This window comes from Ovis canadensis, chromosome 2 (genome assembly GCF_042477335.2).
Source record: "Ovis canadensis isolate MfBH-ARS-UI-01 breed Bighorn chromosome 2, ARS-UI_OviCan_v2, whole genome shotgun sequence".
Classification (NCBI taxonomy): Eukaryota; Metazoa; Chordata; class Mammalia; order Artiodactyla; family Bovidae; genus Ovis; species Ovis canadensis.
In genome coordinates, this window is record NC_091246.1 from 211,309,240 (window position 1) to 211,335,864 (window position 26,625).

General features: G+C 39.1%; 1 protein-coding gene across 1 annotated transcript; it reads left to right on the top strand.

The window, feature by feature from the left end:
• The first annotated feature begins 1,487 nt into the window (after window positions 1-1,487).
• Window positions 1,488-25,875, top strand: ICOS (inducible T cell costimulator). Its single transcript, XM_069578082.1, has 5 exons — window positions 1,488-1,639; window positions 20,914-21,252; window positions 21,835-21,941; window positions 23,311-23,395; window positions 23,817-25,875. Exons 1-5 carry the CDS (start codon window positions 1,582-1,584, stop codon window positions 23,855-23,857), a joined length of 630 nt encoding a protein of 209 aa, XP_069434183.1. The 5' UTR covers window positions 1,488-1,581; the 3' UTR covers window positions 23,858-25,875.
• Window positions 25,876-26,625: the final 750 nt, after the last annotated feature.

The window sequence follows — 26,625 nt, forward strand, 5'->3', positions numbered from 1 at the left end:
GAGTCTACCTACAATGCAAGAAACTAGAGAGACGCAGGTTTGATTCCTGGGTCGGGAAGGTCCCTGGAAGAGGTAAAGGCAATCCATTACAGAATTCTTGCCTGGAAAATCCCATGGAAAATCCCAGGCTCCTCTGAGCTTGGCAGGCTACAGTTCTTGGGTCACAAAGAGATGGATATGACAGAGCACATGGCATATTTCATATAAACATTTATATACATATGAACAGAATTCTTTATATTATTATTACTGTTGTTGTTATCTACTCTATCTCCTTGCACAGATAGGGAGACACTCTGGGTAGGGTCTTAAGCTTTCTTGCTCTCATCTGAGGCCATTGATTCAGAATCCCTTGTCTCTACAGACTCTGCTGGGGCTTCCCAGGTGGCACTAGTGATAAAGAACCCACCTGCCAATGCAGGAGACATAAGAGATGCAAGTTTGATCCCTGGGTTGGGAAGATCCCCTGGAGAAGAGCATGGCAACCCACTCCAGTAATCTTGCCTGGAGAATCCCATGGACTGGGGATCCTGGCATGCTACAGTCCACAGGGACACAAAGAGTCAGACACAACTGAAGCGACTTAGCATGTGTGCACAGACTCTGCTGTATTCTGCAAAACAAGCTTTAAGTTCGATTAAAACTGACTCCATCACTTGGAAAGTTACCATCTACAATGAATGCCATAAAAAAATTCTTTCTTAGATTTCTGTGTTGCTCCTCCTTCAGATATCATTATTTAAAGTTCTGTAGTGCATGCAGGTGCGCTAGTTGCTTCCGTCGTCTCTGACTCCTTGTGACCCCACCAGGCTCCTCTGTCCATGGGATTCTCCAGGCAAGAATACTGGAGTGGGTTGCCATGCCCTCCTCCAGGGAATCTTCTTGACCCAGAGACTGAACCCATGTCTCCTGCATTGCAGGAGGATTCTTTACCATTGAGCCACCAAGGAAGCCCAAATTTCTGTAGTAATTTTATGTATTTCTTGTCCTACTTCAAAGGCTTTCTATCTCTGGAGCAAACAGCATAAGATAGAAATACATCAAAATACATGCTATTTATCATATGGTTAATTTTAGATCATGCTATACCCAACAACTATTCATTCAGAGGGAATAGGGTGGTTCTGAAAAGAGCAGGTGCTGTCTCTTTCATTTGTTTTCTTGGAATTGAAATGAGGGAAAAGTTTTCCTTTGTCTTCAAAATCAGCAATAATCCATGGAGTAAGGGGCTTCTCTGGTGGTCCAGTGGCTAAGAAGCCATGCTGCTAATATGGGAGGTCCAGGTTCAATCCCTGGTCAGGGAACTAGATCCTATGTGCTGCAACTAAGATCCTGTGCAGCCAAATAAATAAATATAACAAATCATAATAATCCATGAATTAAACTTAACCTCCATGAGCAATAACATCGCTGACATTGACATCACTTCAGAGACACCTTCTTGCCTTGATGGTAAGTGTCACACGACATCAACCCCCACCCAACCCACTTCCTTTCCAGCAAATAGAAAACAGTTAAGGACGTGAATTCACTGTCAGGCTTAAACACTGAAGGAGAAAACTGCATTTGCTTCTGGCAAACATGAAGTCAGACCTCTGGTATTTCTTTCTCTTCTGCACCCAAGTTGAAATTCTAGCAGGTAAGTGACTTATTGAATATGCATTATTAAGTTATAATTCAAGTGAACATTAAGAAAAATCAAAGGTGGAAAAGTTAGGCACCAAATAGAAAGGTTTTGTTTGTTTTTTAGAAAGTAAGAACAATTACAGAAGAGCCCAAGTCCATGGCCAACAGCGTTTATGTTACTGTTTTAAGATGAAAAATGTCTCATCAGATCATTAAAATTTTAAATTACCTGCTTGAAGTTAACTTTTAGTGGATAAAATAAAAGAGTGGCTTACTGTTCTCAGAGGAAGATGAAAGGCAAAATGACTTGTGTCAACAGAATGAAAATTAAGTAGGCCTGGCATCTGGGCTGGGAGAAAATAAAACGGAAGGGCTTTGAAAAGAAGGAGTTTCATTTTAATCTTATCTGGGTGGTCTTTTGTCAGAAATGCCCTGGCTGCCACAGGGTTTTTTTAGCACTAATGTCAAGGTCCTTGTGAAACGCCAAGGATCAGTGGACAACGTAAAACAGTCCATAGCCTCTGAAGACACTGAAAAAAAAAATCATTCTGAAGTCCTCAATTCTTTCTCTTATGTGGTATATATCAGACTCTATTTGAATATTTTAAATAATGCTGCCGACGGAGAAATTAATGTGTGTTTCTTCTACTACTTACTGGGTATGTTTTCAATTATTTTCATTTTATCTTTAAGTCTGGGCCATGTTCCCGAGGTAGGGAAAACACAAAGTGAAATTATACTACTTTGGGAAGTTTTACTAACACTAAAAGTGCAGGCAGAACTTTGGTTGGTATACTGTTATTTAGAGATAAGTTTTGCAGTGGTACCAAAAGCAGACTTTATTTTTATCTTCAAAGGAAAAAAAAAAAGGGTATTGATCAAATATTTGAGCTTGTGGTGGCTCAAGGTGGCTCCAAAGCTCTTAAGAGGAATGAGGAATTATTTATAGGTCCCAAGGGTAGTTTGGGGCCACTATTCCTTTTCTAAACCCAGTGAAATCCTTTAGCTGCACAAGCAACAAGGGAATAGCATGGGGATCGATATTCATTTATTCATTCACTCATCCATCCATTCATTCAGCACCAAGAACTTGCCATGTAGGCAGTACTCTGCTGGCCTCTGTGTGTATGAAAGTGAAAGTGAAAGTGAAGTCGCTCAGTCGCGTCCGACTCTTTGCGACCCCGTGGACTGTACCCTACCAGGCTTCTCTGTCCATGGGATTCTCTAGGCAAGAATACTGGAGTGGGTTACCATTTCCTTCTCCAGGGGATCTTCCTGACCCAGGGATCGAACCTGGGTCTCCCGCATCGGAGGCAGACGCTTTAACCTCTGAGCAATTCCCTGCTCTCATGAAGCTAATTGAAAGGCTGGAGAGAGGCAAATCAGATAATTTTGTGAATGAAATGACAATTACAGACAGAACTCAGTTCTATCAGGGGATGTAACAAAAAAACTTGTGTAGACTGAGTGGATATGGAGGTGCAGTGGGGGGTGGGGCTCATCCAAGTCTTTTAAGTGGTCCTTGAGCTGAGATTTGCAGGACAAATAAGAGTAAGTGGGGAGAATGGTGGGACATTCATACCATGGACATTTCATATCATGAGAAGAGTAAGCACAAAGTCCCTGTGTCAGGAAGAAAGGAAGTAAGTCAGAGCAGGAAGAAGGTGGATGTGCCTGAGGACAGAGAGGTCAAGAGTTGGTGATGGTGCAAGATGAGGCTGGAAGGGAAAGCAGAGGCTAGACTATTCAGACCTTATGTGCCACATGAAGGATTGTGGATTTTCTCCCAAGAACATTGGTTCAAGTCACTGAAGGGGTTGTTTGTACTGTTAGAAAGTGTCCCAAAATGCCAAACCCAACTGGGCACTTGTGATGATATTATGCTCAGGAGATTCAAATTAACAATGGTGTTACCACCGTGGAAGGATCGATCCAGCCTAGGTGGAATTGTTTCCAGTTGTCAGACTAAGCTGATTAATACAATGTACTTCTGGAATGATATATATCTTAAATTTTGGTGGAATCAAATCAACATTCCCTCTCATCACACAGAAAACCATGCCACGCAACAAGCTGTTTTCCTATTTGACTGGTGGCAGAACTGGAGCATGAATGGCTAGATGGAGATAGTAAACTGCTTGACAATTGTTTTTTCTAGCTGTATTTTGCTCCTTTAATTTATATAATTGATTCAGGTGGTTCAGGGATTTATCATTGGTAAGGCATTCCTTATTAAATGAACTTGAGCATCTATGCTCCTAATTTAAGGCAATCTCTATGCCTTTCTTACAGTTAATTCTTCTTGGAGTAGAGTTGCTTTACAATGTTGTGTTAGTTTCTGCTGTACAGCAAAGTGAATCAGCTACATGTATGCATATATCCTCTCTCTTTTTTGGATTTCCTTTCCATTTAGGTCATCATATTCAAAGTATCATCACAATCCATTTATTAAGCAACTACTGTTTTAAAGACTCTAAATGCAAAGTAAAGACCAAAACTGAAGTCAGCTAAGTTCTTGCAGCTCCCTTCCTTTGGCATATTTTTAATCCTCCCAGCTAGGTAGGCTTTCTCATCCCATGAAGAGGTAGGCATTCTTAGTTAATGTTTGAAGAATCTCAGACCAGGAAAGGCTAAATGTTTGGTTACCTAGTATTTAGTGGCAGAACCAAGATTAGAATTCAAATACATCTGATTCCAATATCCACTATCTTTCTGTACCATGTTGAAGTAGTGGAGAAATAACATGAATCTCAAATAAGAGAAATTACCAGTTTTGTTATTTGGTTGGTGAGTTAAGAGGGAAAAAAATCTTGGTGATTCTCAGTCTTCTATTGATCTCAATATAAAATTTAACAAAATCATCTTCTTTTAATGATTCTGGAGGAATAGGAGGTTCTTTGTTGTGGAAGCGTTTGGGAAAAGTGGGACCTTCTGTCTACATAGAAGACGTTCTTTCCAGAACTTACGGGCAATGGAGACCTTGTGGGTGATCTGATGAATTCTGGTTTTGGAAAGACCACTTTGAACGCAGTGAAGTGTGAATGGCCGAGATGAGGTGGTGTTTAATAAATGTGCATGTTTCATGGGGTGTTCTGGGTGGAAACTGGAAGGGGAACCCTCAGGCTCATTTTGAGCCTTGATTTTGTCACCCAGACATTGAAGCCATGGTTCCTGAACTCCATCACCTGAAGAAAAAAACATCTCTTTGGCGTCTCCAGCATCTGCTCCTCCCCAGAGTTCAAGGGGAGGAGTTGAGCCAACCTTTGAGCCTCCTCCTTCCAGGGTTTGTGCTACATTTAAAAAATCCAAATTGTCCATTTTTCTTTCAGTAGTTGCATTCAGGCCATTTTCTCACTCAGTACAATAACTCTATGTTGATTTAGTGTGTGTGTGTTCAGTTGTTCAATCATGTCCAACTCTTTCTGATCCCATGGACTGTAGCCCACCAGGCTCCTCGGTCCATGGGATTTGCCAGGCAACATACTGGTGTGGGTTACCATTTCCTTCTCCAGGGGATCGTCCCAACCCAGGGATCAAACCCGAGTCTACTGTGTCTCCTGCATTGCAGGCAGATTCTTTACTGCTGAGCCACCAAGGAGCCCTATATTGATTTTACTCCTTCAACATTATGTTTATTTTGATTTTCCTTGGTTGTGGTATTTTCTTTTATTTTTGTTGAAATGAGGAAGGTTCTTTTACAGACTACAGAGGAACTCTTCCCTCTGTAATTTGAAAGGTCTGCTACACTTCTTGGTTGACTAAGTCATTGTCATATTCAGAGCATCTTAATTGAATATCTATTTATTATTGTAAGTAATAAATCATAATTTAATAATAAAATGATAAAATCATAATAAAATCAATAATGACAATAGGCGCTTGACGTGTTTATCCCCTACCTCCTGCAGTGACATGAGAACTTCACGATGTTTTCTTTTCAGTCTTATATTTTCTGTTTAGTGCACCCTTACCCCTTACATGGGGCTTCCCAGGTGGCATTAGTGGTAAAGAATCTGCCTGAAAGGGTAGGAGACACAGGAGACTTTAAGTTCAATCCCTGGACCAGGAAGATTCCCCTGGAGGAAGACATGGCAACCCACTCCAATATTCTTGCCTGGAGAATCCCATGGACAGAGAAGCCTGGCAGGCTACAGTCCATAGGCTCACAAAGAGTCAGACATGACTGAAGTGATTTAGCATGCACACCCCATATGTGGGTTTTGTTGAAATAAATGAAAACTTGTAGTTGCAGATCATTGCTAAATTTCCTCTAACAGTATTTCTCCTCTGATTGAAGGATTCTCTCCTTATACTCACATCACCCCTTTTCAATGGCAGCATCAGTCTTACCATTTGCTCCTGTCTTGTCATCCCTGTCCTTACCCAATGTTCAGAAGACTTCTATTATTTTCTTCAGATACCTTGAAGTCTCTGAATTCCGGCATGGGTAAAGATGTTTTCCTTTTACTCTAATGAATAACTGATATCTTTCCTGGGAATAAGATTCCTGATCTGTCTGTGGATATTCATTCACTGTCTGCTGGCTTCTAGGGTTGTGGGTAAATAGTTCCATGCTAGTCTGACTCTCATTATTTTGCAAGTAGCTTAAAAAAATTTCTCTAGAATCTTGTTATTTATTTTAATACTGGAATCAGGAATTCCACTAGGATATGCCTAATTCTGTGAGTGTTTTCATTAACATTGTTTGAGACTGAGTGAGTCTTTTCAAACTGAAGATTTCAGTTCTTTATTTTAAACTTTCGGGATTTTTTTTTTTCTCCCAGTGGTTGTTTAGTCACATCTTTGTCTTTTTTTCCTTCTTTCTAGAAATGGGTATTATTTTCATGAAGGTCTTGAGGTCCTTGTTGTTTCATAATTAGTGAACAAGATGACTTTCATAACTTGCAATTGGTATTAACAACTTCCTCAGATGTAATGGAATATTTTGGTTTTTAAATTGCTAGCAGCATATTCCAGTTTCTTAGTAGAAACAAAATGCAAGTGTGTAGGGAGGATTTCAGTTCTCATCTAAGCTTTCCTCACTGTAGTATCCATAGACTTGCTTGACAAAAAAAATTGGCCTCAGTATTCACAGTTGTAAACTGAGCAAAACCCATAGCTTATGCTGACTCCCTATCCTAACAGTGTGAGTTTTATACATAAAAGATGCAAAAGATAAAATTTCAAAGCCCAGTATATATATAAACGTATGTATACACATTCATATACACATACACCCATGTATATATACATACACGTACACATTATTTGCCGTCTTCAATGTTTGAATAAAAAGCCACATTTACTCCATAAATGGCATCTCTGTGCTACTTCTATTCTAATAAATTGAGTCTCTTAAAATGACACATTTTGGTCATTCTAAGTAAAATAAGAATATGGCATTCAACACCTTTTAAGGAAAATTCAAAATTACACTTTGGAGTTTGTAACTTAAGTATGCAGAAAATATGTAACACAAATGAGAGCTGTTAGTCAACAAGTGATTTTTTTTCCCATTAGTCTGGCCTGTATGGTTGATTGAAGTACACAGGCAAGTTTAGAGAGAGGCAGAAATCGGGATATGAACCTCCTCTGACTCTTGCAGACATACTGATGTCTGGATCTACTTTGCATGAAGAAAAGCCAAGACGAATCAGGTTGTCTTTAAGGAAGGTAATGGACTCAAGAATTTTGAGTCAGTCAACCACTAGTTCTGAAACTGTCTTTTGTTTGTCTGAGTGTATTGCCATAGACATGGCATTTCCAACAAGCAACAGAGGATCACTTAGAAGGAACTTCTTCAAATGTAAGACGTCAAACTTTGTACAGTCAGCAATTATACTCTCCTAGGGCTTAAAGCCAAAAAAAAATTCATTCATAAAAAACAACAAGAATCAGAAATAAACCTCTACTGCATTCTCAATTCAAGTTTTGTTCATTTTGTACTATTTAGGACTGAAGCAAAATCTTGGAGTTCCTGTTCGCACTTATTTAACTATGAGAATTTCTTATAGATGTGAATATATCTGTTTACTTGTCTACAGGCAAATAAGTTTCAATACTTATCAAGAATTTAGACCTTATCAGAGCAAGGATCCAGACTTTGTTGCAGGTTCAAGTACACAAGGCAGCTCAACACACAATGGTTCGAGGCGTCTAGGGAAATGAGTGCATTAAACACAGTGTAATTTCATATAAAATAAATATTTTATATATTTTTTGGTGTATAATAACTTTTTCAATCATATAAAACGTATGTGGCACCAATATCAGCTCAGTTCAGTTCAGTCGCTTAATTGTGTCCTACTTTTTGTGACCCCATGAATAGCAGCACGACAGGCCTCCCTGTCCATCACCAACTCCCAGAGTTCACCCAAACTCATGTGCATCGAGTCGGTGATGCCATCCAGCCATCTCATCCTCTGTCGTCCCCTTCCCCTCCTGCCCTCAATCCCTCCCAGCATCAGAGTCTTTTCCAATGACTCAACTCTTCACATGAAGTGGCCAAAGTATTGGAGTTTCAGCCTCAGCATCAGTCCTTCCAATGAACACCCAGGACTGATCTCCTTTAGGATAGACTGGTTGGATCTCCTTGCAGTCCAAGGGATTCTCAAGAGTTTTCTCCAACACCATGGTTCAAAAGCGTCAATTCATTGGTGCTCAGCTTTCTTCACAGTCCAACTCTCACATCCATACATGACTACTGGAAAAACTATTGCCTTGACTAGACGGACCTTAGTCTGCAAAGTAATGTCTCTGCTTCTCAATATGCTTGCTATCTAGGTTGGTCATAACTTTCTTTCCAAGGAGTAAGCGTCTTTTAATTTCATGGCTGCAGTCACCATTTGCAGTGATTTTGGAGCCCCCCAAAATAAAGTCTGACACTGTTTCCACTGTTTCCCCATCTATTTTCTATGAAGTGATGGGACCAGACACCGTGATCTTCGTTTTCTGAATGTTGAGCTTTAAGCCAACTTTTTCACTCTCCTCTTTCACTTTCATCAAGAGGCTTTTTAGTTCCTCTTCACTTTCTGCCATAAGGGTGGTATCATCTGCATATCTGAGGTTATTGATATTTCTCCCAGCAATCTTGATTCCAGCTTGTGCTTCTTCCAGCCCAGAGTTTCTCATGATGCACTCTGCATATAAGTTAAATAAGCAGGGTGACAATATACAGCCTTTACGTACTCCTTTTCCTATTTGGAACCAGTCTGTTGTTCCATGTCCAGTTCTAACTGTTGCTTCCTGACCTGCATATAGGTTTCTCAAGAGGCAGGTCCAGTGGTCTGGTATTCCCATCTCTTTGAGAATTTTCCACAGTTTCTTGTGATCCACACAGTCAAAGGCTTTGGCAGAGTCAATAAAGCAGAAATAGATGTTTTTCTGGAACTTTCTTGCTTTTTTCCATGATCCAGCGGATGTTGGCAATTTGATCTCTGGTTCCTCTGCCTTTCCTAAAACCAGCTTGAACATCTGAAAGTTCATGGTTCACGTATTGCTGAAGGCTGGCTTGGAGAATTTTGAACATTACTTTACTAGCATGTGAGATGAGTGCAATTGTGTGATAGTCTGAGCATTCTTCGGCATTGCCTTTCTTTGGGATTGGAATGAAAACTGACATTTTCCAGTCCTGTGGTCATTGCTGAATTTTCCCAATTTGCCGGCATATTGAGTGCAGCACTTTCACAGCATCATTTTTCAGGATTTGAAATAGCTCAACTGGAATTCCGTCACCTCCACTAGCTTTGTTCATAGTGATACTTCCTAAGGCCCACTTGACTTCACATTCCAGGATGTGCGGCTCTAGATCAGTGATTACACCGTGATTATCTGGGTCGTGAAGACCTTTTTTGTACAGTTCTTCTGTGTAGTCTTGCCATCTCTTCTTTATATCTTCTGCTTCTGTTAGGTCCATACCATTTCTGTCCTTTATCAAGCCCATCTTTGCCTAAAATGTCCCCTTGGCACCAACATAAACACCACTTTAAGTATTTGGGCCAATTATATACCTAATACATCTTGAAGGAAAAGAAATACTTGAAAATAACTTCTAAATCTAGGTTAATGTTAAGAAATTCTTTTTCTTCCTTTTTCTCAGCAAGTCTCTTTAGCTTCTGTGCTTCAGTTTCTATAAAATTAGGGAGTTGGGCTAGATTATTGGACTAAGGGGCTCTTTAGGAAGGGTGACTCTGGTTTCAGATTGTCTAGGTTCAAATCATGGCTCTACCTCATTTGGGCCCGTTATTCAAGCTTCAGTTTCCTCATCTGTAAAATAGGGATAAATATAGAAAATCTGATGTCAAATACTGTTATACACATCAAATGATATATTTCATGTAATGTATCTAAAGCTTAATATATGAGAAACATGCAGTGCTTATAAGTTGCAATTATTATTGTTATTTGGAATCTTTGGAAGGCTTAGATATTTGTAAAACTCCAGAACCACTGGGCTTCAGAGAATTGGTTGGGTGTCATTCAGTCTGAGCCTTTGCCTTTGGACTTGGAAATAAGCGTTCTCCCTTATCTAGTAAATAGGATCTTTTGCTCTGTTTTCCTTGTTCACCTCCTCAACCCAATGAAGGACATTTACCAATCATGCTCATTTTTCATATTCATCTGCTCATTCATTCATTATTATTATCTAATATACTCCAGGTCCTGGGATTATTTAAATGACCATGATACAATCTTTATACTTGTAAAGCTATTGGTTAAATGAAGAAGATGGACAAAAATAATTATGATCTAAACTTATACATACTATAAACATATCAGTGTAAACAAAGATTAATTGAGAGCATAGAGATGGGAGTCTTTGTCTGGGGGGGGGGTCTCAGAGACCAGTTTAAAATCGTTCTTAAAGGATGAACAAGGATTTCTAAGCAAATAAAGAGGTAATAGGCTGTTCTAGTCTATGGGCATAGAGGTAACCATGTTAAAGGAAGATGTTGAATGGAAGCCGGAAAGAAGGAACTAAGCCAAGGGGAATGGTGGGCTGGAGATAAAGGTTACTGGAGTAGAGAGTAGAGTTTACTTTAATTACTGGTAAATATCACGACAAAGTTTATAGCATCTCTGGGATTTTTCCATCAGTTTTCACTAGCAGAAAACCAATCTTTCATTTAAAAGCATTACACATTTTGGAGCACCAAAAGTTGTTTTACCCCCTCTACAGAGTTCCTTGGAGAAAAAAGCAATTCACACAATGTATACTTGTGTCAGTGTGCGCATGCACACAGGCACACACACACATACTCTTTTGGCTTTTTAACTTTCTCCTTACTTTTTTTTTCTTAATTTTTTTTACTTCCTTTTCTGCAAATGTTAAGACTTTGGATTGGGCTTATTTTGCCTACCCTTGCTACTGATTTTAATCTCTACTTTAGATTATGGATGCCTTTGAATAATAAGGTAAATATAGAAATAATGCATATATAAAAATCTGCTAATCAGGATTCTAAAAGTTTTAGCTGGTAGGTATATAAGAAATGACAGTGCTTTCCTGAGTGGTTTAAAAAAGTGGTAGAAAGCATATTTTTTAAATGCTAGAATTTCTTAGTAAAAGCCCAAATGTAACAAAACCCTAACATGAACATTGCCATTTTTAGAACTTCTCATCTTATGTCACATTTGTGTGCTATGCTAAGCTAACGATGATCATTATTGGATTACAGAAAATATTTTTAATACGCCCATCAATAATTGCATACTCAGGAATTCTTATCTTTCTATCACTCAGATCTTTGTGGAGGTTTGTGGTTAGAAGTCTGAGTTAAGGAGAGTTAAGTCAAATTGCTGATCTGTCTCGCACCCGCTGCACTGTGTGGGTTTTTAAACTGCTTTTGCCAAAAGACTTTCAAACAGGCATAATATGACTGCTTATAAAGAGTCCTGGCAGAATGGGTTCTAACAAGACACTCTGACACTGAAGAAATGAAATAGTTCAGATATTAAAAGAATCAATTTGCAAATAAACATCTGAACCATAGTGCAATTCTCAGGTGAACTTTTTCTTCAGAGCTTTTTCTTAATAGCTGCCCCTAAAAGAAGATGCAAATGCTTTTATCTTTTGAAATGTTTGAAGATCTAAAGAAATCATCTAACATAAAGATTTTGATTTTGCTCTTAAAACCTTAGTCTACTAATATCAATGATAATGTTATAAAAATCAGTTAGCAGCAGTGAACAGATATGAACCTCCTTTGGAAAGACTGAACCCTTTAGACATGGTGGTCAATGTGATTAAGTATAGTATCTATATTCTAGAGTACTGATAATCTAGGAGTAGCAACAAGAAGTGAACAGATATGGTAGCAAAACAAAAACGAAGTCTTATTATCCAGATTTTAAAACTCATCACAAGAGTTCAAGAGAGCATTATCCTATTTGTGTTTTTAACAATGCATGAAGTGCTAAGTGTGATAGCATTGCATTTCTATTACAAATATCTTCCCTGGTGGTTCAAATGGTAAAGCATCTACCTATAATACGGAAGACCCAGGTTCGATCCCTGGCTTGGGAAGATCCTCTGGAGGAGGAAATGGAAACCCACTCTAGTACTCTTGCCTGGAAAATCTCACGGACAGAGCAGCGTGGTAGGCTACAGTCCATGGGGTCACAAAGAGTTGGGTAGGACTGAGTGACTTTGCTTTCTATTACAAATCACTAACAGGCTCTGGTTATGAAATATCTGGGTGTATTAGAACAGTTATTGGTTCAGAGGCATCTATCATGGACATCACTGGGCAGATTTAATGATTCTGCCCTCTGGAGGATACAAAAAATAACCAGCTTTAAATCTGTCTTTGTATCTACAGAGAGCTATAGATACGAAAGAACCAAGAGAATAGTCAACCACCTAAACAAATCTTTGGGCTTCCCAAGTGGCACTAGTGGTAAAGAATCCACCTGCCAATGCAGGAGTCTTAAGAGATTCGAGTTTGATCCCTGGGTTGGGAAAATCCCCTAGAGGAGGGCATTGCAACCCACTGCAGTATTCTTGCCTGGAGAATCCAATGGACAGAAGCCTTGCAGGCTCAGTCCATAGGGTTGCACTGAGTTGGACACGACTGAAGCGAGTTAGTATGCACACCTACAAAGAAGTCTTTACGAACCTGGTAGATATTTATAATAGTTAAAGAACATGCTTCTTTAATACTCAGGTAATATTCATTAGAATCTGACATCCCAGTTGAGGAGGTATCTTCTGTATTTGATTGTGTATTTGCATGTACTTGTCTGCAGAGGAAAGGCAACCCTAGGATCCTGTCCCAACTATGAGCTGTGTAATCCCAGGTAATATACTCACTTTTCTGACCCCAGTTTGGCTTGATAAATTTAAATTTTAAATGAAAGGCATAACTGGATCATTTCTGAGAGCCTTTTTGGTTCTTATATTTTATATTCTACGCTTTATCTCCCTAGGTTTATTACATCACTGAGCTCTACATATTCATTCATCCATCCATCCAATAAATATTTATTGCGACTTACTACATACCAGGCGCTATTGTAGATACTTGTGATGGATCACTGAATAAAATCAACAAGATCTCTGATTTTAAAGCTTACATTATTGGGTAATAAGTAAACAAACAAATAATATAATGATACTTTATCTCAGGTAATATGCCAGAACATGACTTGGAATGGGGCTTCCCTGGTAGCTCAGATGGTAAAGAATTTGCCTGCAATGTGGGAGACCTGGGTTCAGTCCCTTGTTTGAGAAGATCCCCTGGAGAAGGGAATGACCATCTACTTTAGTATTCTTGCCTGGAAAATTCCATGGACAGTGGAACCTGGAGGGCGACAATTCATGGGGTCACAAAGAGTCATATATGATTAAGCAACTAACACTTTAACTTTCACTTGGTTGAGTGGTCAGTGGTGGCTGGAGAAGTACGAAGCAGCCATATGAAAAAAAGAGATAACATTCCAGACAAAGAAACAAGAAATTCAAAGCCCTGGAGTCCAACTTCTCATGTTTGAGGAATAGAAAGCAGAGCAGTGTGATTGTAGTGTAGTGAGTGACTGGTATTAAATAGTGTTAGCAGGACAGGGTAGATCATGTAAGTCATGGAAACCAGTGTAAGGAGTTAGATTATCTTCTAACTGAGATGGGGAAGCCCTGGATGCTTTATTAGCAGGGCAAGTGCCCTATCGGATTATGTATGTAAGAAGATTATTCTGGTTTCCCTGAGGAGCATGGATGGTGAACGTGCACGAGTGAGAACAGAAAGTTTGGAAGCTCTCGTCATGCCAGAGAGAGCGATGTTGCTGATTTGGACCACTAGCAGTTTAGATGGAGAAATGGGTAGATTCTACTGGATTTAAAACAGAGGTGCAGGAAATTAGACTTTCTTCTTGTAGACAGATTTCAACAGTGATCCTCTAAGGCTCGATCTGAAGTGATCACTGTGAGGCTTCTTGTGGTTGCCGGCTTCCATTGTACTTTCTCTGGTTGTTGCTAGTGGCACCTCAACCTCAGATTTTACCCCAAATCTTTCATGTGCCCAAGAGGTTGTGTGACCTTAGACAGACAATCTAATCTGTCTGGGTCATCAGTTGTTTGTACACGGAAAAATTGGACTTGCTATATGATTTGTATGTTTGCTAGGTTTGACTGTGTCTGATACTGGGCAGACATTGAATCATGTTACAGGAAACAAGTGTGAAGGAGGAGGTGTTTACAGGATGCCTGAAACATGTGCAGACAGTGAATATGAGAACTTATGTGTACTGGGGATGGAGATGGTGATTTAGCGAGAGTGAGGAACATATCAAAGATAGTGTAAGAGACTATTTTAGAGGATGATTTTATATTAAAATGTGGTATGTGAGAAGAAAGACATCGATGAGGAGGACGGTCACAGTCTTCCACCACTGGCTTGGCAGGGGAACTGACCAAAGAGATGTGATGCCCAATCAAAGCAGACCCTGACTATAAAAGTTGGTGCTATTGTACCAGTACTCCCGGTTGAATATCAGACTTGAAGATAACATCTGGGAAAGGTGGAGAAAAGATTCTAGCTGCTTCTATAGTTATAAGGAACTAATATATTCAGATTTTCCTTAAATTGAGTCATGATTATAGGGATGACCTCCTTTTGATACTGTTTTTCAAATGCCATCAAAGAATGAGGAGATTTTGTGATGAGAGATTTGAGGTCCTACAGGATCCAGAGTGACTGTGAAGCAATTGATTACATGCCCTATCTGATTCCTGTAGTTGCTGCTGCTGCTAAGTTGCTTCAGTCGTGTCCGACTCTGTGCGACCCCATAGACGGCAGCCCACCTGGCTCCCCCATCCCTGGGATTCTCCAGGCAAGAAGACTGGAGTGGGCTGCCATTTCCTTCTCCAACACCTGAAAGTGAAAAGTGAAAGTGAAGTCGCTCAGTCGTGTCCGACTCTTCGCGACCCCATGGTCTACAGCCCACCAGGCTCCTCCGTCCATGGGATTTTCCAGGCAAGAGTATTGGAGTGGGGTGCCATCGCCTTCTCTGTCCTGTAGTTGAAAATGTTCAAATAGCAGATTAAGAGTTACTAAATGGTTTTCCAGATGGAAAGTTTAAGCACTGGGTGTGTCTGCATGCTTAGTCACTCAATCGTGTCTGAATCTTTGAGATCCCATGGACTGTAGCCCACCATGCTCCCCCATTTATGGAATTTCACAGGCAAGAATACTGGAGTAGGTTTCAATTTCCTCCTCCAAGCATTGGGTATGTGGACACTTAAGTCAGCCTTCTTACCACCACATTTAATAATAAAAAGGTGACCTAGGCAATTTATAGGTTAAAATTGATAAAATGAATAATTAAGTGTCTAGTAGAGGGTCCTGTTGTCTTTACACTTTCTCCATTTATTGTTTGTAGATTTTTTTGATGATGGTTTTTTCCGCTCTGTGATAAGCTAGATGGGTGAGATGGCGGGTGGCCGAGGTGGGAGTGGGTTGGTGAGTGGGCAAGAGGTTCAAGAAGGAAGGGATATATAGATACATATACATAGATACATACACATAGCTGATTCACTTTGTTGCACAGCAGAAACTAACACAACATTGCAAAGCAATTATACTCCAATAAAAAAAATGTGTCTAGTAGATATGAGAATTTGGGATCTCCAGTTACTCCCCATGGAAAAGGCGATGGCAACCCACTCCACTACTCTTGCCTGGCAAATCCCATGGATGGAGGAGCCTGGTAGGCTTCAGTCCATGGGGTCACTAGGTGTCGGACACGACTGAGCGACTTCACTTTCACTTTTCAATTTCATGCACTGGAGAAGGAAATGGCAACCCACTCCAGTATTCTTGCCTGGAGAATCCCAGAACAGGGGAGCCTGGAGGGCTGCTGTCTATGGGGTTGCACAGAGTCAGACACGACTGAAGCGACTTAGCAGCAGCAGCAGCAGCAGCAGTTACTCCCCGAGCACACACCCTCGGCACTGTCACCCAAGAAAAACTTGAGTAGTCTTCCTCAGTTCAGTTCAGTTCAGTTGCTCAGTTCTGTCCAACTCTTTGTGACCCCATGAATCACAGCACACCAGGCCTCTTTGTCCATTACCAACCCCCAGAGTTCACTCAAACTCACGTCCATTGAGTCGGTGATGCCATCCAGCCATCTCATCCTCGGTCGTCCCCTTCCCCTCCTGCCCCCAATCTCTCCCAGCATCAGAGTCTTTTCCAATGAGTCAACTCTTCACATTAGGTGGCCAAAGTACTGGAGTTTCAGCTTTAGCATCATTCCTTCCAAAGAAAACCCAGGACTGATCTCCTTTAGAATGGACTGGTTGGATCTCCAGTCCAAGGGACTCTGAAGAGTCTTCCTAGCCATACCTAAATGTTTTTATAGGTCAGGAAGATAGTCTCATTAATTTTCATTTCTCCTGACTTCCTGGAATAGACCAGTAAGATGCTGGGACAGAGAGAAGATTATGGAAACATGGTTTCTCCTCTGAAGAATCCAACAGCAAAGTTATCTCTCTTGGTTGTTCATGGTCTCATCTGGTTATGTTCTCATCCTGAATCCATAGACAGTAAGTGTTGGAAAGGACTTTAAGATGTCTTGGTCCCACTTCCTTATTTCACAGATGAAGAAATTACAGTCTAGAAACTACAGATCCTTGTTACAGAGACTTGCTAATGGCAAAGCCAGAATTTTCCTCTGGTTTCCTTGGGAACCACTGCATTGTACTTCTCTCACTCTGTACCACCAACCATTATATTTCATGTTGTGTTGGGTTATAGGTCATAGTGTGGGTATAAAAGGAGAAAAAGGTGCTGACAGAATCATCTTCAGAAATAGAAGTACATTTGTGTCTGGGTGAGCACAAGGGTGGCTGCAGACACTTTTGTTCCAAGATTTCTTTGCGGTTTACACACTGCCATTCTAAAGTCCTTGGGAAATTTGCTGTGAACATTTCTAAAGAAACTGTGAACCAGCTCACTGATTTTATCTTCTGCATCAAAGCAAAAGTAGTGCAACATAATTTACTTTCAGACAAATAAATCCCCATGCAAATCATCTTTTATTTTAATCTAATGTAGATTGCACCTATTCTCATGTGATCAATTTTTCCCCTTTGCCTTTTGCTTATATTTACCCTCAATTTTTAAAATGAAACAGCATTAGTTTTCTTTTTTGTACTTTAAAACCATTTTTTTTTCCTAGAACAAAGCATCTATTCAGAAAAGTGAAAAAATAAAATGTGCAATTTAATGAATAACTACTAAGCATACTACCTTACTCCCACAATTACCACAGGTTCAGGAGTTAAACATTGTTAGCACACAGACACCTTTTCCGCTCTGTATTTCTTTCCTGATTCCAACTCTTCTTCCCCTTTATACAGAAGCATCATACTAAATTTTGTGACATTCATTTGGGTTTTATAGTCTGTTTCTATTCTTTTGGTCATTATCAAGAAATCACAACAAGCGTACTTCATTTATCAAAGTCTCAAGTTACATATACTTTTTCTGTCCCCCTAAACAATCTGTTTTAGGTTGACAGTTTCGTTCAGTACTCTAAAGATATAAGATGTAATTCCACTGTATCAAAACTTTTATTGTTGATCTTGAGATACAACCTGTCAGTGTAATAGTTGCTTTTTAGAAAAAAAAAGCCAGTCTCTTTTTCCCTGGTTGTTTTCAAGATTTTTATTATAATATGTCAACTAAAGAGCCTCTTGATGAAAGTGAAAGAGGAAAGTGAAAAGGTTGGCTTAAAACTCAACATTGAGAAAACTAAGATCATGGCATCTAGTCCCATCACTTCATGGCAAATAGATGGGGAAACAGTGGAAACAGTGACAGACTTCATTTTTCTGGGCTCCAAAATCACTGCAGATGGTGACTGCAGCCATGAAATTAAAATATGCCTACTCCTTGGAAGAGAAGTTATGACCAACCTAGACAGCATATTAAAAAAAGAGACATTACTTTGCCAACAAAGGTTTCCAGTAGTCATGTACAGATGTGAGAGTTGGGCTATAAAGACATCTGAATGCTGAAGAATTGATGCTTTTGAACTGTGGTATTGGAGAAGACCCTTGAGAGTCCCTTGGACTGCAAGGAGATCCAGTCAGTCCATCCTAAAGGAGATCAGTCCTGGGTGTTCGTTGGAGGGACTGATGTTGAAGCTGAAACTCCAATACTTTGGCCACTTGATGCAAAGAGCTGACTCACTGGAAAAGACCCTGATGCTGGGAAAGATTGAAGGCAGGAGGAGAAGGGGGTGACAGAGGATGAGATGGTTGTATGGCAACACCAACTCGATGGACATGGATTTGGGTAGACTCCAGGAGTTGGTGTTGGATAGGGAGGACTGGCGTGCTGCAGTTCATGGGATTTCAAAGAGTCGGACACGACTGAGCAACTGAACTGAACTGAACTGAATAGTAATCCCAATCACCTTAAACAAAGTTCAATTATTGAGATTTTTCTGGACCATTGGAGTGATTTGAAGGTGGGGCATAATCTGGGTGAAAACTGGTTTACTTCTGCTTTACCTGTATTCCAACAACACAAACCTTGGGGATTTCATCTTACCAAGGAGAAATTTGATAAAATGTCTTTTACCAGATTTCTCACTTTCAGACTCTGGAAGTTGAGACATGAAAACAAAAGTATAAATCTGAGAGAACAGCATAAGTTCTCAAAGTAAAAGCAAGTTCTAACCTTTGCTTCTCTCCTTGGATTCTGGTTCTTTAAGTTTAATCTAGTTAATTTCATCATTATTTTCACCACTTACTCTCTTTTTTTTAATTTTTATTTTTACTTTATTTTACTTTACAATATTGTATTGGTTTTGCCATACATTGACATGAATCCACCACGGGTGTACATGAGTTCCCAAACATGAACCCCCCTCCCACCTCCCTCCCCATATCATCTCTCACAGGGGCATCCCTGTGCACAACCCCCAAGCATCCTGTATCCTGCATCGAACATAGACTGGCGATTCGTTTTTTACAAGATAGTATATATGTTTCAATGCCATTCTCCCAAATCATCCCACCCTCTTCCTCTCCCTCAGAGTCCAAAAGTCTGCTCTACACATCTGTGTCTCTTTTGCTGTCTCGCATACAGGGTCATCATTACCATCTTTCTAAATTCCATATCCATTTAATCTTTTAAACTAATAATTTTAGGCATTTCATTCAGCATTTTTGGTTATTTCAGTGTGGGAGTTAGTTTGAAAAATCTGGACTGCCATAACTAAAAAATGGAACACTTGTGTATATTTTCACAATCAAATCCTCAAATTGAAAATCTATTCCCTAACAATATGAGATATAGAAAGCCTAGAGATATTAAAAAAAAAAAGTAACGGTGGTAAATCTTAAATAAAATTGAGACACTAGTATAAGCAGAGTTGTGGCAAATGAATTCTCCTGCATAATGCTAGTCCTGTTAAAAAGTGGAACAGTTCTCTCCAAAAGCAACATGGCCATGTAGAGTGTCATTAGAGTCTTTAAAGATTTTCACCACGTGTTGAAATATTTACATGAAATCAAAATGCTGGAAATAACCCCAACCAGTCAACATGAATGGAATGCTCTAACAAGTTATTCTAGATTGACATTAAGCCTTTTGTATAGGCATTAAACAGGATAATTATTATGACTATGTGAAAAATAGAACATTTATAATATAATATTAAATGCCAATAGAAGAACATTAAGTAATATGTTTGCTATATAAAATAAGTATATATCTGGAAGGTAAAGAGCAAAAACTGCACAAATAGTATATCTATTCCACTGGAATAGGAGCAAAGGTCATTTTTTTCCTTAAAAATTCTTTGTACTTGTTACATAGTTTTCTCAAGAATAAAACCAGGGATTTCAAAATTTAAACTAGCAACTGCCATGCTAATAATTTTTTCCAAACAATTGCAGCATGAAATTTCATCATATTAAAAAGAAAGAAGAAAAAAGGAAAAAGGAAGGCAGAGAGTTGTTTCAACTTAGAATCTGCAACTGGTCCCAAACCAGTTCAGCTTCTTTCTTGTGTGATCCCCTATGTAGCTCACAAAAACAACTTTGGCTTCCTATAAGCTTCAAATTTGTTTTCAAAAATGAGAAAGTAAATAGAAAATCTGGATCTTGATCTTTATCATCAGACTTTGATTCAGTTCTCAATGGATGAGATTCAGAGAAATGTTTATGTCATTTGAAAATAATTTTCATTTGTTCTTTCACTCTCTTAGAGCATTAGTGTAAATATATATTTGTACATAACCATTCATTTTTAGTTTAAGCTGTTTTGTGCTTTAAAAAGTGTTTTTTCCTAAACTATGTCTTTCCTCGAATTTCTCATTGTTTGACTAAAGTGCTAATCCTCCTTCAATTTTAACTTTCAAAGTCACTTTCTCCAAGTGGCATTATCTGAATTCTTCAATCAAAATTAGGACCATGTACCTATATTTGAATAGTACTCCATTTCTAGCATAAATTAGGGTGCATAACTGCATATTTATTTGTCATCTGTCTCCAATACGAAGTCTGCCAAAAGGAAGGAACCACTTCTGCTTGATTTATACTATGTAAATGTAGTATTTAATATATTAAATATTATGTACTTATATATGATAAACAAGTCTCTGGTTAGCTTTTTTCCTCATTCACAGTTCTACCTTCATATTCTATATTTTGGTTGTGAAGTTCTTTCATTTTGTTGCAACGATGGTGACTTTATGAAGAGAAAAGATGACTTTTGTATTCAAACATAATGATTAGAGGAACAAAATCATAAAATTTTGCTTTCTTTTTTTTTTGCCCAGGAGAATTCAATGATTCTGCTGCATCTGAGATGTTCATATTTCACAATGGAGGTGTACAAATTTTATGCAAATACCCTGATACTGTTCGACAATTTAAAATGCAGTTGCTGAAAGGGGATAATGTACTCTGTGATCTCACTAAGATTAAGGGAAGTGAAGACACGGTATCCACCAAGAATCTGAATGTCTGTAAATTTCAGTTATCCAATAATAGTGTCTCTTTTTTTCTATATAATTTGGACAGTTCTTATGCCAGCTATTACATCTGCAAATTGTCAATTTTTGATCCTCCTCCTTTTCAAGTAGATATTCTAAGCAGAGAATATTTGAATATTTATGGTAAGATATTGTTTTCATCTTCTAGACTTAAGAGTATATATTCATTTTAACATTTTTCTCACTAATGAAAACAGTTAAACAAACAAGTATCATATAAACTGCTGAGTTAGAAATAGGTCATATTGCCTTTAAAACAGACATGCTGTTGAAAATCAGGAAAAAAATGAGAACAAATGTCAAAACCCATGGCTTAAGAGCTATTACCTCTATTCACCTAAAGTTTAAGGTTTGGGTGTTTTGTTGGGGGTGTGTGGAATTAAGTGAGATGATTGAAAACAATAGTTTTCTACATTACTTTTCTTATTGTTTTGCAAGAACAGAGACAGCAAAGTCTTTTCCATTAACCACATTTGTAGACTTATATGTACATAGGGTCTTTTTGGTTTTATTTTTGGATCCTTGCTATCATACTGAGATGATGTTATTTATTAACTATTTACTGCATTTCATGGTTGTACTGAAGAAAAACTATTTGATTAAATAGCTCTTTTAAATTTAGTAAATGAACTTATAATTCAGCAGTGAAAGGGGAGATTTGATTTTGAGAGTTTTTCCTTATCCAATCTTTTTTTTTCAACCCAGAATCACAGCTTTGTTGCCAGCTGAAGTTCTGGTTACCCATAGGATGTGCAGCTTTTGTTATAGTCTGCGTTTTTGGATGTGTCCTTATGTTTTGGCTTACAAAAAAGGTAAGCATCATTGATCTTTGCTTGCACTAGCTTTACTGGGGATATCAGCAGTTCTTTACTCATCAGAGTATGTATTGCTTTTGCTAGAATAATTTGATTAACAGACAGATAATATCTTTTCTTTAAGATGTGCCTATTAATTAAACTGCTAACTTGGAACAGAAGCTTATTTACTTTATAGCCACTTCATTCCAAGAAGAATTCAGTGGCTTCCAGAGAGATATGTCATTATTATTACTCCAAAATGCTGAGGGAAAGGGGCCATGAAAAGACCAAAAGGGAAAAGGAAGGTTAAAAATTTTTTTAAAAAGATGCTTCCGACTTTAAAAAGTATTATTCCATGTGGACTGCAAATTTAATTCTAAGTTTCCAAAGTCAGGGCAGATGAAACTGTTATAAGCTTTCCTCAACTTGTCAATTAAGAAACAATCAGTGAGAAAGTCTTAGAAGATGCCATCAGTAGTTGAGAAAGAAACTGCCAGTTGTTTTTTTTACATGATGAGTTATTAGGACTCCTTGCTTTTAAAGAAAATCACTGAAAAGTTATGCAGAAAGATAAAAGAACGGTAACAACAAAAATCTCTCTGTGCTGGAGAATATTCTTTTTAATCTATCACAAAATGGGTTCTCAAAGAAATTACACCATTCAGAGTATTATGCAAGGATGTTAGCACCTTCAAGTACATCCACAGTGTGATCACTGGCCACACAGTATGTATATTTGTTTCCAGAAAGGAATTTGAAAAGAGAGACAAAGATGGAAGAGAGTAAGATAAGTCCTGTGGTCTTAAGTCTACTGCGGAAGGAAAAGTAAAGGCATAAGTGAGAAAAGATATTGAGCAGAAAGCCTTTTATTTAAAGTCCTTTACATATACGGTTCCCCTTGAAAGTGAAAGTCGCTCAGTTGTGTCCAACTCTTTGCGACCCCATGCACTACACAGTCCATGGAATTCTCCAGGCCAGAATACTGGAGTGGGTAGCCTTTCCCTTCTCCAGGGGATCTTCCGAACCCAGGGATTGAATCCAGGTCTTCCAAATTGTGGGTGGATTCTTTACCAGCTGAGCTACAAGGGAAGCCCAAGAATACTAGAGTGGGTAGCCTATCCCTTCTCCAGGGAATCTTCCTGACCCAGAAATCAAACTGGGGTCTCCTGCATTGCAGGCAGATTTTTTACCAACTGAGCTATCAGGGAATCCCAAAGTCAAGAGCCTAAGTCACATTTAACACTTTGTCACAGACTGCTTCAACAAAGAATAGAAATCAGTAACACACACACACACACACACACACACACACACGCGCACACACACAGAGGAATGGAGATGGGGAAGAGGAGAAGACAAACCATGTTTCTGACTTTTCTTGCAGAAGTATCCCACCAGCGTGCACGACCCTAACAGTGAATACATGTTCATGGCAGCAGTGAACACTGCTAAAAAGCCGGCACCCACAGGTACAGTGACACACGGGGATTTGGGAAGGGAAGAGTGTTCTTTACATGAAGCTTATAATTTTAATTTTTATATTATAAGAAGGGAAGATGTCTCTAAGACAGAATTTTAGTATTTTCTGTAAAAAGCCAAAGTTGCATTTTCACTGAATTGATGCTTTGTCTCGTTCATTGAAAATAAACAATATGGTAGAGCTCAAAGTTTGCAATAGGAGCCAAGTTTGCAATAGAGGTTGGGTCAAACTCTATGGGAAATGTAGAATTGGTGCTCAATCTTGAAACGTAAGTTTGGAAGGGGTATGTGTTCCCCTGTGTGTGTGTATATGTGTGTGTGTTTATAAGAGGCAGAGGAAAGGAGAAATTTTGTTGAAGGGCTTGGCACATAGAGAACTTTTAAAGCATTTATGCCTTATTTCTGTTACAGATGTGACCCGTAATTTGGAACTCCCTGGCACCCAGGCATGAACCAACCTTGGCCAGTTCTCTACAACTTGGAGGGCAAGATTCTCTGTTTCCTGGGCCACAGAGAGTCTGACTTGATTTGACTACATACATCTTCTGCTAGAGTTTTGTTCAGTCTGGACCAGTGACTGTGTTGGTCAACAGGGATTTTAACAGACTGCCTTAGTACTGTTGAGTTCTCTCAAAACAAATACCCTCTTGCAACTAGCTTTATAGAAAGCCCAGCTCATGTGTGCTCAACAAACAGACCTCACTGGGATGGAATCCCTGTTTTCACATCTGCTTCTAGCAAAGCACCAGCCAGGAGAACAAACACATCTACAAAAATGTTTTAAAGATGACAGGGGTGCCAAATCTGCAAAGCAAATGGGCAGCTGAGAGCCAGAGTATGCATTTCACTATAGACTATCTCTTCTTTCTGTAGGGATCACCATTCCTTTCATAATCAGGCAGTAGAGGAAGATGCTTGAAAACTTATTTTATTTCTGAGGTGTGGATGTGTAACAATAGCATACTAATACATTTGTACACAACACTCTTTTATAACGTCTTAACCCCAGTTGACCACTGCCCCAACAATTTAAATGCTTTCTTCTGCCCTCAACTTTCCTTTTAAAAATGTTTCTACCTAACTACTTGACAGGCATACGGAGTTGGGAGCTACTGTCTACATTTTTTCCTTTTGCTGCTCAGTTACATATATGTAGTTGCAGTCTAGTGAATGTAACTTGCCTATATTCTCCCTAAATAAGCATAATTTTTGCTCCAAAGAGATATCTTATTTTCCCAAATTTCCCAATATTTTCCAGATGTCCTTTACAATGTATTCTATGAAAAAGATTTACTTTGCCTTCAGTTTGCTTTCCAAATGGTTTACTTTGCTGACATGTTGACACCAGTGGGAGGAAGCATTGCTCAGAATCAAAAGTGACTTCAGTTTTTGACACTTTTTTCTACTATTTTTTTGTTTTCATGGTGCTATTAATTACAAACCAGCCTATTTTTGGAGATCATGCTAAAATTTTGAACAAACTAAGAAAACCATCTTTCTTTGTCAAACGTTGTCCTGGAAGGTAAAGCCCATGATCCATTCAGCAAAAGGCTGAAGTTCTTAGAGGTCACTGCCAAGCTTCAGCCATGATGCCGCTGTTCTTTACAGGTTGAAGTGGCCCCCATCAGCCTGGAGCAGCTATCCAGACCTGGATGGGATTTCCAGAATTGAGAGACTCTACTGAGCCAGGACAACCAGGTGCTCTTGCTCCCGGGGGCTGAGGCCACCCTGGGAACCAGAGTGGGTCTGCCTGACTTTTCCTCCAGGATCTGTGATGAAACACAGATGTGTCAGGAAAACATCTGTATGATCCCCTCTCCTAGTAACCATTCAGCCTGGAAACTGGCCCTGGCTCTTCAAGACAGTCTTCCTCTGCATTCATTTGGCTGACAGATTCTAAAGTACATGTAACATGTGATTATTCTTAGCTGAAATATTTTCTTCACTTCCTGTCTGCATGCCCAAGGCTTCTGAAGCAGCCAATGTGTATGTGACATTTTCAATTTAGGTAAAAAGGGATTATTTAGTAGTTTTAGAATGTGTAGTTGCCTGCTTATCGTTACTTTAAAAGTGAGACCTGATATGTCATTATGCATACTTATATTATTTTAAGCATGTGTGATGCTGGATATGTACAGTACAGTACTGAATGTGTAATTTGAATCAAGTACGATGTTCTACTGAGTTGGACAACCTGGCTGGCTTTGCAGAGGTGTTCCCAGAATTGTTTGTGGCTTTCTGTACGGGGTATCAAGTGGGGAGGACAGCCCTCAGGTGGTCCACTTCTCCTGGTTGTCCGAGTTGTACTCTGACACACCTGCATCCTTAGCTCTGTATGTTTCAAAGGGAATTATTAAAGGATACAATTTCTGTGAAATAAAAGCTGGTTTTAAGAGGAGCTAATTATGAAATAGATTTTACTAGTAGTAGGAAGCTGGAGAATAAACATTTGATACTCAGCAACTGAAAATATCTGTTTTCTTGGAGGAGAGAAATGATTACTGTAGCCAGCATGTGCAAATCTGACCTCGTTCTTAAAGATTGTCACACAGCTTGGAACAGTTGCTCTTTTGGTTCTCATTTTTTTTTAATTAAAAAAAAATTTTTTTAAACATATAGTTGGAAGGCCACCAAAATGTCCTAATAGGGCATTAGTTCTAAGTTTTTGACCTAATAGCCTATCACCTCCAACTGGTATGTATTTCCTATAAACAAGCCCCTTTCCTCCATAAACACAATACTATCATCAACATCAGAAAATTTACATGGTTACGTTGCTGCCCCTAATTCTCAGACCACATTCAAGTTTTTCCAGATGTCCTTATAATGTATTCTATGCAAAGGATTCTATCCAGAATCACCCTTTGCATTTAGTCATCACAGCTTTGTTGCGAATTTTGGTCTGGACAGCTCCTCAGCCTTGATTTCTATGGCTTTGGCTCTTTTGAAGATTATAAGCAGTTCTTCTGTAGAAGGTCCTTTGATTTGGCTCAGTCTGGTGCTTCTTCATAATTAAAATCATTTATTGACCTTTAGCCAAAATAACATGGAAGTGATGCTGCTGCTGCTAAGTCGCTTCAGTCATGTCCGACTCTGTGCGACCCCATAAATGGCAGCCCACCAGGCTCCCCCGTCCCTGGGATTCTCCAGGCAAGAACACTGGACTGGGTTGCCATTCCCTTCTCTGGGAAGCGATGCTAGTTTCTTTTAATTGCATCTT

Bases quoted from the DNA above. Each gene is read 5' to 3' on its own strand.
- ICOS (XM_069578082.1), top strand. From the start codon at position 1,582: ATGAAGTCAGACCTCTGGTATTTCTTTCTCTTCTGCACCCAAGTTGAA. The intron at 1,640-20,913 runs GTAAGTGACTTA...TTTTTTGCCCAG, and splicing joins CCAAGTTGAAATTCTAGCAG to GAGAATTCAATGATTCTGCT. The intron at 21,253-21,834 runs GTAAGATATTGT...TTTTCAACCCAG, and splicing joins AGAATATTTGAATATTTATG to AATCACAGCTTTGTTGCCAG.